The 20,899-nt window shown below is 43.9% G+C and overlaps 2 protein-coding genes across 2 annotated transcripts; one reads left to right on the top strand and one right to left on the bottom strand.

Moving 5' to 3' along the window:
* Positions 1 to 829: 829 nt before the first annotated feature.
* On the bottom strand, positions 830 to 18,704 carry LOC121694817 (BEN domain-containing protein 4). The gene is made up of 6 exons (XM_042075189.1): positions 18,651 to 18,704; positions 14,261 to 15,056; positions 7,888 to 8,472; positions 6,421 to 6,554; positions 2,732 to 2,972; positions 830 to 2,565 (listed from the first exon to the last, which is right to left on the bottom strand). The coding sequence occupies exons 2-6, from the start codon at positions 14,775 to 14,777 to the stop codon at positions 2,282 to 2,284; spliced, it is 1,761 nt and encodes a 586-aa protein (XP_041931123.1). The 5' UTR covers positions 14,778 to 15,056; positions 18,651 to 18,704; the 3' UTR covers positions 830 to 2,281.
* Positions 16,113 to 20,893, top strand: shisa3 (shisa family member 3). Its single transcript, XM_042075191.1, has 2 exons — positions 16,113 to 16,934; positions 19,047 to 20,893. Exons 1-2 carry the CDS (start codon positions 16,664 to 16,666, stop codon positions 19,778 to 19,780), a joined length of 1,005 nt encoding a protein of 334 aa, XP_041931125.1. The 5' UTR covers positions 16,113 to 16,663; the 3' UTR covers positions 19,781 to 20,893.
* Positions 20,894 to 20,899: the final 6 nt, after the last annotated feature.

The raw sequence follows: 20,899 nt of genomic DNA, 5'->3' as shown, positions 1-20,899 counted from the left end.
CAGTGATAACAGTTTGCTCGTGCAGATTATTTAAGGATCGCGCTCTGCGGGTTACATGAACAACTTCACTGGTAGGCCGATTACTCTCGAAGTTAAACGTCTATTTAGAGTAAAAAACCTTTTACCGTTGTCTAGCCGAACCAACAGCTACAGAAACAGAATACTAACATAGGCGTGCGAAATTTTTAGTCTAGACTGTGATTTTGACCAAATCACAATATAAATGATCAAATCATATCTTTCTTTCTCTCTCTAGTGTGTGTGTGTGTGCGCGCGCGCGCGCGCGTGATTTAAATTCTAACTAGGGTAACTGTTTTTTTTTTATTTTTTATCTTAAGCCTAATCGAGGCAGGCAAAATAATTAGGCAAACCTTCACAGATAGCGCCTGTTATCTGTGATCATGCAGTGCCATTGACCACTTGTAAAAAATGGACAGGCATGGAGATCATACATTTTCATACCTCTTTCCTATTGTATGCCGTATGTAACTTATCTTTATCATTTTCAAATGTTATCTCAACATTCACACAAATATGCTGTCTATGGGCCTACAGCCCCCACAAGTCTACAACCACATTCTGCTTGAAATACAGAATTTACATTTTGTCTATCAATAAGAGTGCAGTGGAATTTAAATAGTAAGCCTAAGTGGAAATATGTTGTGACACAGTTTAGTAAAGAAACCACATGAGTTTCTTTATCTCCTTCTCTCCCCTGAGGTGAACACAGTTGCCATCTGGTGGACTACACTGTACATACACAGAGATGGTAGTTTTTGTAAAGGCCGGACTCCCTTTCAACCCACCTTGTTCACAGCTGTAGGCTATGACACATTCCAGACTGAAGTCACTTTTAATATCTTTTTAGGAAGATACAGCACATTCCCAGTTAAACCCCTCTGCTGGGTAAAGGACACCTGCTTAGCTATTTTTTCTCCATGAAACTATTTTAACTGACAAAGAGGCTATACTGAGAAAAAAATATCACAAGTACATGTCAAATTCTGTTAGTCTGTCAATTTCACAGTGTCGACAGGGTAACTCAGAGAGTAAAAGATTAATTGTCAGAGAGCAAAGGTGGCTACGTGTTAACAGTCACAACATGATACAGCACAATGACAAGCCTTAGTGCTTGAGGCTTTTCACTAAAACCATTTCTTGAGTTCAGGACAAGATGAGACAAGCAGACATAACATGCTGTTGGAAAGATGCCCACTGTTCAGGTTTAAGTTGTCACACAGGCTTAAACCTTACATGGCAGGTAATGTTCATTGATGCAAGTTCAACCCTTAGTGCCCAGCTGTACAATACAATGCAAAAACACATTTCACACAACGATGCCTTGCTAGTCCCAGGGGACTGTCATCATGTCATCATGTAAAGGTTATGAAAAGTGCTATTTTGGTCTTTAAGAGACTGGAAATGTCACAAAGTTGTCACAAAGCAGGTCTTTAGGACCCCATGGAGGAAATATAGGTACAGTCACTCCAATATATACAGAGTTGATGTTGTGTGTATGTATTGAACAAGTTCAGATACAACATGGCACTTTGTTCTCTGATCTGACAGAGTAGCAAATGCATTATATAATTTAAAGTTAATTTAAGTAAATAAAACATCAGATTTTCCATAGCACCATAACAATCTATTAACAATTATTTTGCACTTATGCATGGAGTAATATTTTTTTTGTCAAATAACTTACTTGAACAGTATATTCCAGTACATTCAGAACCACAGTTTATGGCATGGCAGATATAGCAATGAGGCAAAAATATCAACATGTATCCTGAGTAATAAAAACTTTACAAAGGCATTTCTTAAGTAGGAATGCAAACGACTATTGCAATAATACTCTAGTATTGATAATAAAACCTTACAAAAAAGGATTTTAAGAGATCATACTAATCTGGGTGCAACTGTGAGACGAACTAGCCATGGAACATCAGACCTGTGCGAGGGTAGGTCCATGGACAAAAACAAGCCCCCCCCCCCCCCCCCCAAAAAAAAACAAAAACAAAAAAAACACACATAATAACAATGGAATCTGTAGAGGTTTCAGGGTGCTGAGAGGATTCTGGAATGTTCACAGGTCGGAAGAAGTCTCTACTTGGCACAAGGGGGGAACCATTAATAAGGAGCTATATTTTGAGCCTCCTTTTCAATAATCTCAGTGTGAGTTCAATGCATGGCTAGGCCTTGTGTCCTTACTGTGTGGGGCTGTCTTTTAAAGAAAGTCTTGGGGTCAACCAAAGCAAACGTCTTAGTCAACGAGCCTGTCTTAGTCGCCGAGCCCATTCTGTGGCGGCTTCAGGAAGAGCTCGTCTTGGGACAGTTGGCCATCAAAACCCTCCATGTAGAGGCTGCTACTGCTGCTGCTGCTCCCGCTGCCTCCACCCCCACCCCCGCCACTTCCAACCCCGCCACAACCCCCGTTGGCCAGGAAGGTGCCCACCGCTCGTCCCTGACGTGCGTGACCCACTGCGTCACTGAACACTTTGTTAATCTGCTCCTCAGAGGGCATCCACCAGTCTGGGTTGGACGCACAGTGCATTCGGATGAACTCTGTGAAGACAGGAAAAGATGAGTAGATTTGTGAGCATTTGAACTTGAGAGCTTCTGCCATCTGGCCTACTTTATGGCATGTCAACTGCTAGAAAATAGTAATAGAAGACAAGATAACTGTTTTCATAAGTCATTTGCACTTAGGTAATAAGGTTGATGGGCCTACCTCTGAGACAGGTGACCTTGACCGGGTTCAGAGGTCGTCTCTCGGGCCCGATCTCCCCCGTCTGGACAGAGCGTTTCCTCTTGCCCAGGCCGCAGGAGTACTTCAGTTCGTCCGTGGTGAAGACGTACCGAATAAGATAGCGGAGCAGGCGGCGGCCATCTTTTTTGGAAGAGTTCACAGCCTCGTCCCACTGCTTGTTAGTGATAAAGAGCGGGTAGTTCCCCAACAGCTGTTTGCTACCCTGGAGATATAACAACATAGTCACTAACACCATCGCCTACACAGGAAAATCTATTGTGTTCAGTTCAACTCTTTAAGAGTGGATTTTAACACAATTTTGATTTTACATGGTATTTACATGGTTATTTGATTTTGAAGGGTTAAAACTACTATGACAAGAGTTGAGTAAGTAGAGCTTGTTACTCTATTCAGATCAAAAGGGGTTAATTTAACACTTTCAGTCTCTTAATTTAAAACTTGAGAATTTTATAGTTGGGATTTTACTTTTGTGCATTTGTTACAAATAATAAGCAATAATGATATGTCAGCTACACTGTCACTCCCTCCCTTACTAGCCAGGCACATTGAGGATTGGTTCCCAAGCTAAGTGCAAAAGATAGCCTCTTTGCTAAATCATCTTTTACAATTAGGGGAAATGTTGTTTTAAAGGGTAAAGCTTTCTAATCCTCTGGTACGGGCAGTGAAAACAAAACCTCATGCTGAGTGAGCATAGATTCAGCACGTATGGTTTTTAGAACACTAGCTAACTGTGGAATGGAAAATGGTGTGTGATCATAGCCGTGGGAATCCCCATAACCTGAAACCAGATGGTTTGCCCACAACTAAGATGTTTGACTGATCAAGGGTCTGTAACTGAGCTGTTCTGAAACTTTGCTTTGCTTTAGTTATGCAATAAGTGCCACAAAGCTTTCCGATCAACTTATTTGCTTGATTAGCTTGAAATACAGTATAGTTTCATGTGTTTAACTTCACGTTCAATTCACTCCACAGGAATGAGTTGGCTCTAATCCATGACTTGATTTGAAGTCCACAACAGACGGTGTCTGTACCATGACTCAGGTTAAAATATAAAAGGGTAAAAGTAGTACAGTATGTCTCACTAATACTTCTTAATGCCATATAGATGTGTTCATTTGTTTGCTGCTGCCCTAAATGTTGCTTTCAAACATACAATAACATACAGCATATTCATTAAATAAGATGTGCTTTATCAGAGACAAGGTTATGGTATTTTCAGTGATAACATGCTATGGGTATCTTCCCCTGACAGATTTCCAGACAAGCTCTCATTTGTCATATTGTTAAGAGTGTACATGAGTTTAAACAGGGTGGGTTAAGCTGTTTCTTGTGAGTCTATGTGAGTCAGTCTCCTGTGATCCCTACCCAGTAACACTGAATAGTCATGAGTTATGTTAATGTCTTAATCTAAAATGCAGAGGTGTGGACTGGAGTCACATGACTTGGAATCGAGTCAGACTCAAGTCACAATTTTGATGACTTCAGACTCGACTTGACAAAATTAGAAATTACTTGTTACTCGACATGGACTTCCATGCTATTGACTCGAGACTCAACTCGGACTTTGCCCCTTTGACTTGTAATGACTTGCGGCATGGTAAAATTATTTGTATCTTATAAAAACAACTATTTTCTGCCCATACCAACTACAGCAGCCTCTAGTTCATTGTTAATGTTACACCTGCAACGCAACATTATTTTGCATGGAATGCAGGTCTCTTATCCAGAGACTTTCTAATGAGGAGACACAGCATTCAAAGAATCTCCCATAGAAATGTATGGGGTTAGTTCGTAACGCAAACATGGCAGTCGTCTACACATATTCCGCCCTTTCCGCCACCAAAAGTTGACATGTGAAATGGTTTAGAATGCAGTGCAGCCAATAAAATATTTGGGGACATTGAGCACTATGGCTCCAGGCATCCCAAAGTGCTTGGAGGAGAATGCACTGTAGTTCTGGACTAGTTCAGTGACCAGTCGGGGCAGTTTCATGTCTCTGTTGCTGAGATAGATTTGATCGTCAAAAGGTCAGAATCGCCAAGTATCTTGTAGGGGCTGTTTTTAAAGAGTATTACTTGCATGGAATTTATTGGTGTGAAATGACTAGTTTTAGGCGAAGCACTGCTAATTGGGCGCAGAGATTGTCCGTGTTGTGGTGAGTGAGACAAGGTACTCATGTGTTGCGTGATATCTCTGCACCCAAGTAGCAGTACTTGTGTAAATGTAGGCTAGTACTGCTTCAGCCTCTGGCAAGCTCGGGGGCAGCAAGCGACTGGTAGCTTGAGAGCATGTGTTTTAGGCATAGTGCAAGCCCTAATCTCTGACTGAAAGTGCACAGGACTTGTGCATTTACATAACAATATTTAATACATTTCCCCCTCTAACTTTTGGGCTTAAAGGTGCTCTAAGCGACGCCACACGTTTTTTAGGCTAAAACATTTTATGTCACTTACTGCAAACATCACCTAACCAACCGCTAGCTGGCTGTGTCCTGAATACACTGTAAAAAAAACGCGAACTCTGTGGACAGCCAAGGCTCCAAAAATGGCAAACCTAGCCCATAAAAGCTCTCTATTTTGTTTGAAAGTCAACAGAAGTGACGTTACCCAGCATCGCTTAGAGCACCTTTAAGTACGAAAAAATGTCTGACGTGGCAAGTTCACCAAGCTCCCAATCTCATTCCACAAGCCCTCTCGCGTCTGTAGATGGTAATGTTTCATGTAGGGTTCATGTCAATTCATACTGACTAACATTTGAAAACATGTTAAATTAGGCCTATATATATATTAATATATAAGTCACACCTGACTAAGTCACAGCCAAACTATGAAAAAAAGTGCGACATGCGAGTTCCAACCAAGTATGTATTTGCTTACAAAAGGGCTGTGTCTCATTTGACATTGTTATTTGTACACATTGTAACTACACACATCACAGCATGTAAATTCTTTTGTCACTATTGGGAGGTGTAGGCTAATGAAGCCGGCCACTTCAAGGCACTTGTGATAAGCCAGGATAGCGGTGGGTGCGTCAGACCGAGTAACTACATGCACGGAGATGAGAAGGCTATGTAGCCTACTATCAACTTATCGAACTCTGGGGAATAGGGTGAATGAGCTGAAGTCCCAAAAAGTCGCCGTGTTCCTTTAAAGTTGCTTCATTAGCATGACAGTCGGGACATAGTATTACCAGTCAGTGAACTCATTACACTCAAAAATCCAAAACCTGTAGCCTATTCACTCTTACTTTTCCTCAGTAAGAGAACAAAGGATACTTTGTTTGTCTTTGGGCTTGTGATTGTAAGTGTTTTAAAACTCTTCAATATGTAAAGTATAAGTACTGTATATATTGATAAGAATGATATATAGAAAGCATGATTGATGACATATTAATATGTGGTTGAATAATACGACAGTGACTTGTTTAGGACTCAAATTGCTTGGGACATCTCTGTCGTGACTTGGGACTTGACTCGGACTTCAGCGTTAAGACTTGAGACTTACTTGTGACTTGCCAAACAGTGACTTTGTCCCACCTCTGCTAAAATGTTTACATTTTATTTCCTAAAATCACCTTCAACATTTACAATTCATAATACAGAGACCAAAGTGACCACAGAGACCATGTGACCTGCGGCCAGACCATGTCACCTTCTCAGGGATGGACGTCCTGGAGCGGATGTGTGTCCTCACCTCTGTCAACTGCTCCTCGGGCGGGGGCTGGAGGAGCTGGTTGTGTTGTTGCAACACTGCCTTAAAGAAGTCCAGTACGCTCTGACAGGGGGCTTCAACACAAACCAGATGGAAAGGTCAAACGGAAAGGTCAAATTTCCTTCATCCTGAATCTGTGCAGAGTTACAAGGGACTATAATAGGTTACTACTATTTAAAAATAAATAAATATTTGGATCGGATTCAGTCCCAAAAGGAGTTCATTTTTGTATTCTTCTGAAGTAACATGAAGGAAAATATTATATTACAGTTGAGCCTACATGACGGGATCTTGTGTCATTACATATATTACATAATTTTCCAATCAAAAATTGCTTTTTCGGGCCTTTCGGTGAACACATAAATAGTGTCTGTATTCATAATGCTTCACATGATCCCTGCAACTTTATAACATAGTTCTGTTTACATCTTTATACTCAGGGTATAAGATCCACTACATTTGTGACACATTCCAAAGAATGAAAGGAACCACAATTTCAATACAGTTGAAGCAGTTTAGTATTTATGTTTGTAGGGGAATCTGGCACGGTGTCCAAAAATTCCTTTGACTTCTCCATGCATATTATAGAGTAAAATAGATCAACCTAAACTGCAATAACATCCTTTATTTACTACTGCTGGTAGGTCAAATGTCCCTGTGAGAGTAATATGTATGACTCTATGTGGATTCATTCCTTCAGTGGGCAGGCGGGCGGTGTGTGTGTGTGTGTGTGAATATATATGTGTGTGTGTGTGCGCGTGTATGAGTCTGTGTGTGTGTGTGTGCGTGTGTGTGTGTGTGTGTGTGTGTGTGTGTGTGTGTGTGTGTGTTAGCTATTAGTGAATAATAGCTTGGAATATATATACTCGGTTCTAACTGCCAGGTGAATCATTATATAATCAGGGATTCCACTAAGAGGTTCTGCTTTAAACTCCATCACTTGTCTGTGATAACAAGCATGACACTTTCACATGTTCTTTAAATAGAAATCTAGAGGATAAACTGATGGAAGACAACACATGGCCCATGAATGATGCTGTCATTCATCATGTGATTATCATACATCTGTGGTTACATGTAATTAACATAGTATGATCAACTGCTATGCAAATAGCTAGTTTAGTCAAACAGTGGTAACTATCTGAACTGTTCCTCATGTGATGCACGCATGGCTATTTAATAACGGACTGTCCTGAAGCTGTGATATCTATCTGACCTGTACAGATGCTTGGCTATCCGGATGCATGTCTATTTACATAGGGACTGTCCTGAAGCTGTGATATCTATCTGACCTGAACAGATGCATGTCTATTTACATAGGGACTGTCCTGAAGCTGACAGATGCTTGGCTATCCTCCTGATGCATGTCTATTTACATAGGGACTGTCCTGTATCTGTGGTGGGTACCTGGCACGCTCTCCAGCTTGTTGCGCAGCTCCTCGTTCTCCTGCTGCAGGCACAGCACCTCCTGCTCCAGCTCGATGCAGCGTGGACAGCAGCCTTCCTCCTCCTCCTCCTCCTCGGGCAGCGTGGACGACGGGTGGCCGTAGGACTCGGACGGAGATGGCGAGGCCCAGCCGCCCATGCTGTGCCGGGGGGAGGCAGTGCTGCCGGCGGGGGCAGGGGGCTCCAGGTGCGCTGGCCGGCAGCGTTCCCCCTCCGGCGGCGGCCCGGTGAGCAGGTAGCTCTGCAGGGACTCGGTGAAGACGCGCAGGAAGGCCGAGGTCTGCTGTTGGCTCCAGGTGCTGCCCGCCACGCGCTGGGCCTCCACGTCCCCGGGGTCCAGCCCGGGGGCCTCTACGGGCCGAGGCTTGGCCGCGGGGGAGGGCCCACCGCTGCCCGGTGGCCTCTCCAGGTCCTCCTGCTTGATGTGGGAGGAGGGGAAGGGTGCGGGCAGCGAGCCGTGGGGCTCCATGAAGCGCCCATTGCTGTTCAGGAGGCTGAGCACGCGACTGCACTGCTGGGCAAATGCGTCCAGAATGAGCCGATTCTCTGGGGAGGAAGAGAGACCAAACACCAACGGTAATGAGCATGCACCTATTCATGAACATCAGGATCGGAGTGTAACGACACACTGAACTCACGATTCAGTAATCTTTTGACCAATCTGACGTTGAACAAGTGAAATCAAAAGCAGATTACGTCCTATTGAAATTAAAAATTGCTTCACAATTCATTTTTTTTATCTCAACCGGCTGTAATCTTCACACACTTGTATCGATTTTTAGCCGATTCATGGTGCATTGTTATATCCCTATCAGCAGGGTAAGAGAAACATACAATATATTCATATAATAACGTCTTTCCACAAATAGCAGTGTTCTTGTCTTGTTCTTACCATGCTGTTCTTTAACACTTTTGAATGTAAACCCTGTGCATTCTACAGTGGTAGACAAGAAAAGGTAGGTAAGAAATGCAGGGTAAGGAGTCCATGTAAACCCTCAGCTGAGAAACACATTACATGTGTCTTCAGTTATGTGTTAAGATAGTCTCCACTTACGTGTTTAAGTAGTTCTCTGTTATGTGTTTAAGTGTTTTCAGTTATTGAAGTAGTTTTCAGCTATGTGTTTTGAGCATTCTGTGGTTTCAATCTGTTGTTGCCACAGAAACCCCCTTCCCCCATCTTATCTCCATCTTTCATCTCTCTCTTCCTCTTTCTATTTTCACTCTGCCACCATTATCAGTCGCTCACATCTATGAGCACGGAGGGGAGGGGAGGGGATGGCAGAGGAGAGGAGAGAGGAGAGGAGAGGATGGCAGAAGAGATGGGAGGAGGGGAGAGGAGAGGAGAGGATGGCAGAAGAGATGGGAGGAGGGGAGAGGAGAGGAGAGAGGAGAGGAGGGGATGGCAGAGGAGAGGAGAGAGGAGAGGAGGGGATGGCAGAGGAGGGGAGAGGAGAGAGAGGAGAAGTTGGATGAAAAGAGCGAGAGAGCTGCATCCTCAAAAGTAAATCTTCCACACAGGGATTCTGCCTACGCCCAGTGAGTGGTGTAAAATGAACATGTGCTGTGTATGTGTTTTGTATACTGTAGTCTTTGTGTGTGTTGTATATGAGTGAGTGAGAGAGAGGACAGGCAAGGTGGCATCCCCTCTCCCTTGTAGGAAAAATAAGACCAGGCAGCAAGTCTGCTTTTAAAATGAAAGGTTAGTTTTATTTGTCATGGCACCTGATATGTTGAGACACTAGGTGATCAGGACCTGAAACTCAGGGGATGTACAGGAGTCTTTCTTTCAACAGTCAAAGAACATTCATCACAACACCTTTAGTCACATGGGCCAGAACGGCCACAGCGTGTTTCAGACAGAGCTGTTGGAAAATAACCTTCACAGTTAAGTGCAAAACATCCTCTATCCTGTCAGGCATGAGACCTAGTTTTAGGAACGAGAGTCTCACGAGTCTACAGGTGCATCCAGTCTCAGGCTGGTGCCATTGAACTGTAGCTGGACGTGAGACGTCAAGCTTATCCAACTAAAGTGGCCAAAGATGTGCAGTTTGTGTTGTACAGTAATAATAATAATAATAATAAAGCTTTATTTGTATAGCACCTTTCATACACAGAATGCAGCTCAAAGTGCTTTACATTTGAAGCATGTAACACAATAGTAGTCAGTCAGTCATTATCAATCACTTAGTTGTGTCTCTGACACACATCCACTGGTTATGTCTCATATCACATACTAGGCTTACAGTGGTGTGGAATGCAACTGTACTCATACAAATTTATAGTGGTTTATAGGTAACTAAATAGTAGGCCTATGCAAACACTAATAATCGTTATGTGAGTTACATGGTTTCCATCCTTCATTTTACTTGTCTCAAAATATTTCTCACAGCAGGTGAGTATTATTTAGTTTGAAACAAAAACAGACAATTAATCACCTTACCCCCCAAGTGGAGATAAAGTAAAAACAACATAAAGTGGAGATAAAGTAAAAACAACATGTTCACAAAGCCAGGCAAAAACAAGAAACATCACACGACGACAGACAGGGCAGAGGCATCTTCGGTCTCATCCAGCACCCCCCCCACAAACACACACACACACATCTCCCATCCCCCCATGCAGCGACAAAATGAGATGAGAGATCTTGTGCATCTCTTGCTGGGCGATTATGAACCTGTCAGCCCCACACAAAGAGACAAGGCAGGTAATTACCAGGGGCCTGGCCGTCGCTGCGGAGACCATGTGACGGACAGGCTGGTGTCTCGGCAGGAGTCGGAGACGTGTCTATCGCGCCGGTGCAGATGTGCCGATGGATTAATATGCGCGGGCGCTCTCTGTTTACCCGCAGAAATGAATCTGATATCATTTCCCCCCATCGCTTTCTCATTTCTCTCTCTCATGCCCTTTCTTCCTCGCTCCCCTGCTCTCACTCTCTCACACACACACACTCACAGAGACACACACGCACACATACAGACACTCACACACACTCTCACAAACACACACACGCTTACACACTTTGTCCCTGACACTATGCACAGACAGAGTCTCATAAAATTTCATTAAACACAACACCCGATGGGGAGAGGGAAATTTATGAGGCCCATTTATTTTAATCACAATCTCTTTGGGAGAGCTTTTAAATGCAATTTGCGTTATTACAGCGATTTCAGAGCCGTGTCCTTGGGTGTGAGTCTGTCTGTCCCCACGCCTGCCGGAATTAAAAAGCAGAAGCTATTGTCACTGTTTGCTCCCCCCCCCGGGCACCACAGCTGCAGTCACTGTAGCCCAATATGCACAATTAACCTCCCGTTCTCTCAAATAGCTACATCTCAATACATCTTCATAGCACACCCAGACAAATACACACATGTAACGACATCCTTACACACACACACACACACACACACACACACACACACACACACACACACACACTCAAAGAGTGCATGCACTTGTGTGAAAATGTAGTTAATTGATACACATATGCAACAAATGCAGACAAACACATGTATCACACACACACACAGACACACAAAGACATTTGCACTGTGCGCTACTGTAATTCTTGGGTGCCTAGGCGTGCTGAATTGTGCTTTTTTTTTTGGGTGAGATTTTTGTGAGGTTCAACAGAGAGTGTTGGATTGCCAGTGAAGCTGTGGTGCCCTTGTGCATAAGTAGAGCAAGAGAAAGCACACTGAACATCCTCATTGACATGCTGATATCTATCTCTCCTCTCGCATTCTCTCCCTCTCTCGCTCTCTCATGGCTGCTGATTAAACAGTTAATCCTGTTTCGCAGCATGCTCTTTGATGATCTGCTTAATAGAACAGCATGATTGTTGAGTATCGGCTTACTCACAGCTGACTCGCCGTGCTCAGTTTAGGGCTTGCCGGCTTATCAGCCACTGTGTCATGACAAGGAGCTGTGCATGTGCAAGAAGATACTTTTTTTTTGTGGTATCCAAGATCTCCCACCCCCACCCAAAAACATGGAGAAGTATGGTGTGTCTGGCTCTTACATCAGTGGCTGAAACAGCTTCCCCTGTGCTCTACAGAGCCTTAACATCCTACTTGTTATTACATGTATGCTTACAACACCTCGGGCAGCCGTGGCCTACTGGTTAGGGCTTCAGGCTTGGAACCGAAGGGTTGCCGGTTCAAGCCCCTGAAGTGCCCATGAGCAAGGCACCTAACCCCTCACTGCTCCCTAAGCGCCACTCTAGCAAGGTAGCTTACCGCTCCGGGTTAGTGTGTGCTTCACCTCACTGTGTGTTCACTAATACATGGATGGGATAAATGCAGAGACCAAATTCCTTGTATACGCAAGTATACTTGACCTAGAAACCTGATTTACATTTACAATGTACACTATGCTTAGGTCATAGCCAAACTAACATTTGGCTTAGCATTAGGGTGACGGTCTAACTTAAGGAACAGTGCTTTATGTATTTGAGTCCACTTTTTGACATGAATGACATGCGCTGTAATGTGCTCACATATTTCACATAGCTTTTCAGGGCCCACGGCTACTAGTACTATTGTGTCCAGGACCCATATGAGACCTGGGTTGGTATTGATACAGCACAATCTCACTAGCTTCCATTTCATACTGACACAATTTTATTTCTGTCAGATTCCACGGAAAGCAGACACAACAACTGACCTTCAATGTTTTACACTAAGCGCTGTTGAACTGGACAACAACAGTCCCTGGAGAGGAGACCAGACATACTGTACATAAACCCTAACAGTCAAAATGCAGTCTAGTCTGGCAAGTTTCATCTCGTCCACAATTGTCATCTCTGGTTTCAGGGTCGGCACATTTTTTTTTTATCTTATCATCCCAGCTTTACTGTACAGAAGAACCTATGCTATATGAACCAATAGAAGCATCAGCCGTCTGGTTAAATTCACTCCTAAATAAATAAATGGTCCCAAACAACAGAAATCACATCATTACATACGTGTACCACTTCACTTACAGTTTTACATACATACAGTGCCCATGGAGACTATAGCAGTGTTTCCCATACATTGACTTATTTGTGGCGGCCCACCACAATATCAACATTAACCACCACACAATGATTTTCCTGGTTGTACTAAATTGTGCTTAAATATGGTTAGAATCATAACCGCGCTGCACTAATTTGTTAAAAACGGTTGCATTCCAGTTAATTCTGCAAACCTACCACCACAAATAGAATTCAATTCTGTGGGAAACACTGCTATAGCCTGGTACAACCAGACCCTTTCACTTTCTGCATGTCCTCATGTAATCTCAGTGACACAGTAAGTCGGGTAGTGGCAGGCAACACAGAGGCTGCTCACCCCACTGTCCTCCTGCTGCCACCGGATGCTTCCACTGGCCCACTGGCCTGGATGAGTCTGGGCTGTTTTCAGAGCAGGTCGCACAGTACAGACCACAGCAGTCTAGGTCACTTCCCACTATAACGGCTTTGCGTCACAAATGATAATCATTTGATATTGTGCTAGGTCCATGACAGGATATTCTTCACTATGCAAAGCGAAATACTGTATATGGTGTTGTTTAATGGTTGACCCTGGAATCGATTTAGGTGGCAGGTCCACAAGACTTGCGCCTGGATGAGCTACAGCCAGGAATTAAATCAAATGCCTGAAATAAACATATATATATATTATCTCGACACAAGCACATTAAATCACCCTAGTGTATGAAATGTGCTGCTATAAACTTGCCTTTCCTTGGAATTAGGCTTGTTAAATCTCCAATCTCCAAAGCAAAAGTACAAACCTCTATACAAGTACTAGCACAAAAGCTCGCAAAGGGATATAGCACAAAAATGATAGCAAAAATGTGGAACTTAGAGAGAATTGTTGTCCTTTTGGATTCGCAAACATAACATGCCCTCTTCATAAATTTCATCCCCTCTCGAAGCAGTCGCCATTTGGAGCTTCTGATTATCACGAGCCCTTTAAGATATGAATGCCTTGTATGCATGCTCATTGCTGTAACACACTTGTTAGCACAGATTTCTGGCTGCTTTCAGACATTATCACATAAGCCTGCACAAAACACACACACACAGACACGCTGCTTTGAAGTTTTGTAGCCTAAATGTTTATCAGATAAGAAATAAGTTAAACTGGCAAATAGGTCATGTGTAGACTGCAGGCCACTGGAGTCTACACATGACCTAACCACATTGCTAACCATGTGACGTTTTACTTTTAACAGAATAACTTACTAACTTCTCAAATTGAGTGGCAAGATTGTGCCGTTAGCAAGATGCTTTTGGGTATCTGCGTCATGTCTTTTAGAACACGAAAAGTAAAAAAAAAAGCCATACCGTTGCTCATTCCATAACTGCAGTCTGGAGACTCCTGACGAAGCTCGGCTCGCCCTGAGTGCCTGGAGTCGGGGTGCAACCCTGCTCCGACGCCTCCACCACCACAGCCGATCTTCCGCTGGCTGCCAAGGGATGCTGCCGCCGTTCCGCTTCCTGCTGATGCTGAGGTAGATGTCGCGACGCTGCTGCTACTGGGCCTGTTTTCGCAGGGGAAACGGTACGACGTCTGAGGCTGCTGTTGGCTGCTACTGATAGTGACAGTGGCTTGATGAAACTGCAGGCGTTGCTGCTGCTGCTGATGTGAATACTGATTATAATGACTGAAAGACGGATGGGGATGCTGCCCTCCTGCGTCTCCGAGATGCGGGATATCCACCATTGTGGGTCTGTCAAACCTCGCCTTGCCAGCTGCCCGCTTGTTCGGGAACGTCTTGAGCGCGCTGTAAAGACTGCGCTGCTGGCGGCATATCTTGGAAGCCGAGAGACCGTCGTCTGCTGGCACTATTTCCTCCTCCATCGCCGCGCAAGTTGTCAGCTAGCTAAATGACTTTTGCCTCTCCGGTCGCAGGTGTCGCTTCGCCTGCGGTGTGTGTCAACGACGATTATGAGGTGCCTCCCCACCCCCTATGTCTTGGTGTCTAGCCTACTGTCTCAAACACTTCCAACTCAATCTGAAACACTCGGAGGGTGGGCGCCTGTACTGACATGGCACCGAACCAATCCCCTGGTAGAAGCGTCACGTTTTGGAGAGTAGGCCTACCAGCATATGAACACAGGCGGGACTTTGACGTCCCGTCTGCATGTTGTGTGTGTGTGTGTGTGTGTCAGAGAGAGAGAGAAAGAAAACAAATAAGAGGGAGAAAACTCTTAGCAGCACTTTTGATTAATACCAATGATGGTTACTAGGTTATATAGGCTAGGCTAAAATTAAAAAAGAACAAACAGCATAAAGAACCAAAAGAAAGTAGCCTATTATGTTGCTTTTAATTATTGCCTAATTTAAATGATTAGTGACAAATAATAATAATAATAATAATAATAATAATTATAATAATGATTATGATAATAATAATGAATATCCTAATAAGGATAATAAGAAAAAGAAGGAAGCCTAATGAAAAAAAATATTCTTTAATACGCCTAGGCGTAGGCAAAACATATTTTGTATATTCAATACAATCTGGAACGGTCATTCTCGTAAAGAAACAAATGAACCACAAGATGGCAGTATATCATCATCAAGGGGTATAGACCTGCTCATTCTTGAAGCAAGGCTTTCCAGTTCAGTTCACAATTAACAATTACACGGACAGCTTACCGTGTCATAATGTTATAACAAAATGTACAGATAATTTAACGGAATACCATAAGTCCTGGACAAAGTAGTCATTTGTCGTTCACTTTGGATGCCAGTCTAGAAAAACAATGCTACAGAAAACAGAAAAATGCTAGAAAACAATTGTTAATAACCAATTAATAGATGTGCAGAATAGGCTATTTCATAACAGACCTGTTTTGGGATACATAATGTGAAGTTTAAACATGGGCGTTAATGTATTGGCCTGTAGGCCTAGTTAAATGCAGGAAATTGATTTGTGCTTTTAAAGGAATTTATCAAAGTTAATTTAACCTTTTTTTTGGCCTCATCATCATATCCAGGGGGCACCATAAAGGTTGGTAGAGGAAGAGGCGCCAAAACACTCGTAGGTGGTTTCTAATGAGATGACCATGAGACACCACCAAGCGAGAGCAGAGACATGAATGCGCACGTTTGCGTAGCAAAGCTGCGTGCGCGTCAACGGATGAGCTCACAAAAAGCAACAGGTTTGAAATGAGGTTGCGGTCAGATGCACGGCACCACTGACAGGACGCACACGCTCTCGCTCGTGGATTTGGATTGCTAGCCTTTATTCACAACTTTTGACAGGGGGCTTGAGAATTCTCATGTTTTCCAATGTTCTGGACCGCTTCTGCTTTGCCGGGTCCTATTTGATATTGGCGAACACAATGGACATTCAGAGAACTAAATGAAAAATGGATGTCAGAAACTGGTAAATGTAAGGATCTGCTAAAGGATCTGCAAAACTGCTAAAGGATCACAAAATCGGCATTTGTTGTGATGGTCTGAATGATCGGAGTTTGCAGCGGTACCTCTGTTTGCGATTTTGTATTTAGAAGAGTTGGAAAAACTCTCTGATAACTATGACAGCAACGATTCATCAAAGCATTTATGGTGTAAATGAACAACTTCATGATGGTAAATAAACCAAACATCTTTGTGGATTATACAACGAGGTTGCAGCACCGCATTTGCCAGTTTTATTAACTACAATCAATCGTGTGAAATAAAAAGCGTGCATTCCAGTCAAAGCGTCACGGGCAAACTACGGCACATTCGCCGGCATGGTGCGCCTTCTCAACTGCCTTTTTCTGGGCTACTTGACATGGAACCTCCGGATATCTGATGCCCAGGGAGAGTATTGCCACGGCTGGCTGGACGGCCATGGAAATTACCACGAAGGCTTTCAGTGCCCTGAAGACTTCGACACGATGGACGCGACCGTATGCTGCGGGACATGCTCGCTTCGGTACTGCTGCGCTGCCGTGGACGCACGGCTAGACCAGGGGAGTTGCACCAATGACAGGGAAGTGGAGAACACCGAATTTGCAGCTCGTAAGATACTTTTAATACGTTTCAAAGTTTTAACTCCCTAACAACAGAATAAGGGTTAATATCTGTGGTAAACTGGACCCCACCAAATTATGCAGGGTAGAAATCCAATGCAGATTTGGAGATGCAATTAGGCCTATTTGGTGGACCACAGGTCATTCAGCCCCGTTGGTATACATTTGGCGTAAGGAATTTAGCCTGGTCACTGATGCAAATAGCAAATGTTTCTGTAGTATCTGTTGCTTGTTGAAGACAAAGGGGGAAACAATTAATCTTATGTAAAATATAATCAGTTCATGTTGTGTTTTGATTCAGGTGTAAATATTTTTTTCCGCATCAGTAAGCATCACATTCATTCGTTTATAAATTAAATATTACGCCTTTATGATCTAACAGACCACAATACAGAAAGTCAAGTATATCTATTACATATTCTAACTTGTATTCATTTTATTTATATAAATTCATTCCAAACTATTGCCAGATGATTGTGGTTTAAAGTTAATACATTTTGAATAAGTTTTTGTTGTCATAGTGCTTATTGGATGAGTCTCTGAAGTCTTAGAAATATCAAACTATAACACTGAGCATAATGCATATGCACGACTTAGGCCTAGCGCTCTCTAAAGTCTAAACAGCCCTAACCATAACGGTTGACATTAATGCATGTCAACATTAATACATTATTCATAAAGTGTGATTTAATACATTTATTCGTGCAATGAAAAAAGGTTTATTTTTAGAAGACTGGCTGTGGTTTCTGCAGTAGGCTAGATTTGTGTGGTAGGCTAAACTTTTTCCCTCTAAATCAAATATAGGCTACTGATCAATGTGGCTCTCCTTTTATGATGAGTAGGCTAGTTTGCCTGTCGTTTTGTGTGCGCTATGTAATGTGACATTCACAAAGACTGTCTGGTTTGTTACAACGTTTCAAGTTTAGTGTACTGGCTTGCACTAGGCCTAATGCAAAATAAACAAGAACTTTGGTAGATGTTTATTTTCGAGTGAAGCTCGCAAGTGACAGTAGGTCTGAAGTATAAACTAAATTGCCACATAATTATTTTTCGGACAGATTCTGTGGCTTGATGACAATTATTCCCCTCACTGCACTGCAGGCTACCCCCTATGAATGTATCTTATTTCATTTCAGAGCCAGAATACTATTGATCAAGTGGATAATCTGCCATCTGTCAACGTCAGCCCGTGACCTCTCGTATATTTTTCCTTGTTTGAAGGAAATAAATCAATTTGCACCGATTTCCCCTTCACGAGCACACATTACAGTTCGGAGATGTAATCTGACCTTTCATCAAGGACTCGTGTATTTTTCTTTGGACCAAATTACCTACGATCGCCACGACAAAACAATGAAACGAAAATAGAGAAGTGTAGCCTACTGTTGATGAGGCTTGATAAATATGTCTTTGCCAGTTACAACTGAAAACCTCTGTATTTATTTACATTTTTACTGTTTATGACATACTGCAAAACGGAGTAGGCCTACTCCATCAACTGAACGACAGCTTTGGATGTGCTTTCAATACTACTGCCTCGGGACAGCGAAACCTGCTGAACCCACAAGTAATTTGAATCTTGACCATAAACATTTCCCGCGGCTGTGGAGGAAAACAGTTTGTTTTTGTGGTAAATACTATGTTGGAATTTTACACCCAATGCGCCTTCCTGTCTCAAGTGTCAGGCTGTCCCCACAGTTCTTACCTTCTCTCCTCTCTAAAAGGTTCAACAGAAGCGCAAACAGATCAGATAGGAAACTAACACTCCAAGTCGATGTAAAGTTCTAAGCAAAGTGTTTAGTAGGCTAGTTGTTCTGTGGGATATAGAAACTTTGCTGTTATATTGTTGGTATTTGTAATAAATAATTCTAGAATAGGAATCACAACGGTCCTAACAAAACAGGTCACATGCAGTAATTTAACTGTATACAGCCATTAAGGAATGATGTCCAATGTGAGGCCATTGTGTATCTGCCTGTGCATGTTTTGCATTCATCTGTTGATGTTGATCCATAATGATATGGTAAGCTATATTGTCATTTGGTCATGAAATGGTATTGTCCCAACCTCTTTGTAACTTTGTGTCTTTCTCCGCCTCCAGAGCCCATCTACGTGCCCTTCCTGATGGTGGGCTCCATCTTTGTGGCGTTTGTGGTGGTGGGTTCGTTGGTGGCCGTCTACTGCTGCACGTGCCTGCGTCCCAAGCAGCCGGCGCAGCCGCCCATGCACTTCTCACTGCGCAGCTGCCAGGGCGAGACCATCCCCATGATCCTGACGCCGGCGCCGCCGTCGCTGCGCACGCCCTCGCGCCAATCCAGCACGGCCACCACCAGCTCCAGCTCGGCCGGCGGCGCCACCACCACGGGCACGGGCAGCGGTGGCTCGCTGCGGCGCTTCTCGCTGGGCCGCGGCGCCGACGCCGGCCTGCAAGTGCCCATGCAGGCGGCGCCCGCCACGCAGCTCCTGATGCCCTCTGGCCTCGGCAGCGCTCTCTCCTCGTCTTCGTCCTGCTCCTCCTCGATGGCGCCCCTTCCTCCTCCGCCAACTCTGCCGCAGGCGACCCAGCCGGCGCTGCCGCCCCCTCCACCCCCTCCCTACACCTCCCCCGCGGCGTGTCTCCACGGCGGCCTGTCGCATTCGCGCGGGCCTCCTCCTCCACCCCCCCACCCTCACACCCATGCCCACTCTCATGCCCACTCCCATGCCCACACCTCACTGCAGCTGCACCACGCCCCCCAGGGCTCGGGCTTCCTGCTGCCCCAGCAGTACTTTTTCCCCCTGCAGACTGAGCCCTTCGGCACGGCCAAGGGCTTCGCCGACTTCGGCCAGAGCTGACTGGTCCTGGACACCCTCTGAACCCCACCCCCCCTAGGGAAAAGAGTGTGTGTCGGTGGATGTGTGTGTGTGTGTGTGTGTGGTGGGGGGGATAAAGCATAGGAGCTCACAGTGGAGCCCTTGGTTGGTTGTAGAATCACACTAGGGGGAGTGCGAGTCTGGTGGGTTTTCTGTGCCTTTGCTGCAATTCCATGAGAACCTTCAGGGATGTGCTGGAGTGAGGGAGACAGAGGAAGCAACTGACCCAGCTGTGAAGGCTTTTCTCTAGACCCAAACGCAGTGCACGGGTCCCCATCCCAGCTGTGAAGGCTTTTCTCTAGACCCAAACGCAGTGCACGGGTCCCCATCCGAGCGTGCCTTGCCAGCTATGGAGTTTTATGTGAGGACAAAATATGCACTTTTATAAGCAGTCTTTATTTCCCCCCGTTGTTTTCTCACTGACCTGCCAAAGTATCAGGACACATCGGTCATTAAATATTTTGAGGATTTTTTGTCAAGGTTGTTCGGACAGACAACTAATCAGAAATTTCCAAATCAAGGCTGAAAAGACAGCTGTTGGCAGTTTGTTTTGGACACGTTCATATTGTCCAATGGCATTAAAAAGGAAACAACCAGGGATTAAAAAAAACAAAAAAGGTATTTTGACAATCTCAAGGCCCCTCTAAAAGAGGGAACAGAAAGAACTTTTACTTTTGGATTAAATGTCACTGAATTATGTAGCTGTGCCCAGGTCAGCTGATAACACGCAGACGTGTCCATACATTACATAACATATACATCCATTCCTTCAGGGCTAAAATGTCAAATGAGTAGACGATTCATATTTTTTAAGGGGATGTAATTGATTTTGAAGTCTATTTTCGGAAAGCAAATTAGCCTTTTTTTTTAAGATTAATATGTGACACATGTGTACTTATAGTTTGTTTTAATGAAACCATCTGTGGCTGGATAGTCATGGAGCTTTTTAAGCCTCAATAGGTCATGGCACTCAAAGCAGCCCATTTCAACAGGGCACAGAATCGGAACCGGATCACTGCCAGTCACAGTGTAGCAGTGTCACTTTTTTTTTTTTTTTTTTATTGTATCGTCTTTGTACAAAATTCCATGTTTGTCACAACT

This window comes from Alosa sapidissima, chromosome 20, assembly GCF_018492685.1.
Source record: "Alosa sapidissima isolate fAloSap1 chromosome 20, fAloSap1.pri, whole genome shotgun sequence".
Lineage (NCBI taxonomy): Eukaryota > Metazoa > Chordata > Actinopteri > Clupeiformes > Clupeidae > Alosa > Alosa sapidissima.
Note: the sequence above shows the minus strand (reverse complement) of the source record. Positions and strands in the feature narration are given on the sequence as shown.

Coding starts and splice junctions, on each gene's coding strand:
- LOC121694817 (XM_042075189.1), bottom strand. CDS start 14,777: ATGGAGGAGGAAATAGTGCCAGCAGACGACGGTCTCTCGGCTTCCAAG. Junction 2,973..6,420: donor GGACGTCCATCCCTGAGAAG/GTGACATGGTCT, acceptor TTATATCTCCAG/GGTAGCAAACAGCTGTTGGG. Junction 2,566..2,731: donor CAAGGTCACCTGTCTCAGAG/GTAGGCCCATCA, acceptor CTGTCTTCACAG/AGTTCATCCGAATGCACTGT.
- shisa3 (XM_042075191.1), top strand. CDS start 16,664: ATGGTGCGCCTTCTCAACTGCCTTTTTCTGGGCTACTTGACATGGAAC. Junction 16,935..19,046: donor GAACACCGAATTTGCAGCTC/GTAAGATACTTT, acceptor CTCCGCCTCCAG/AGCCCATCTACGTGCCCTTC.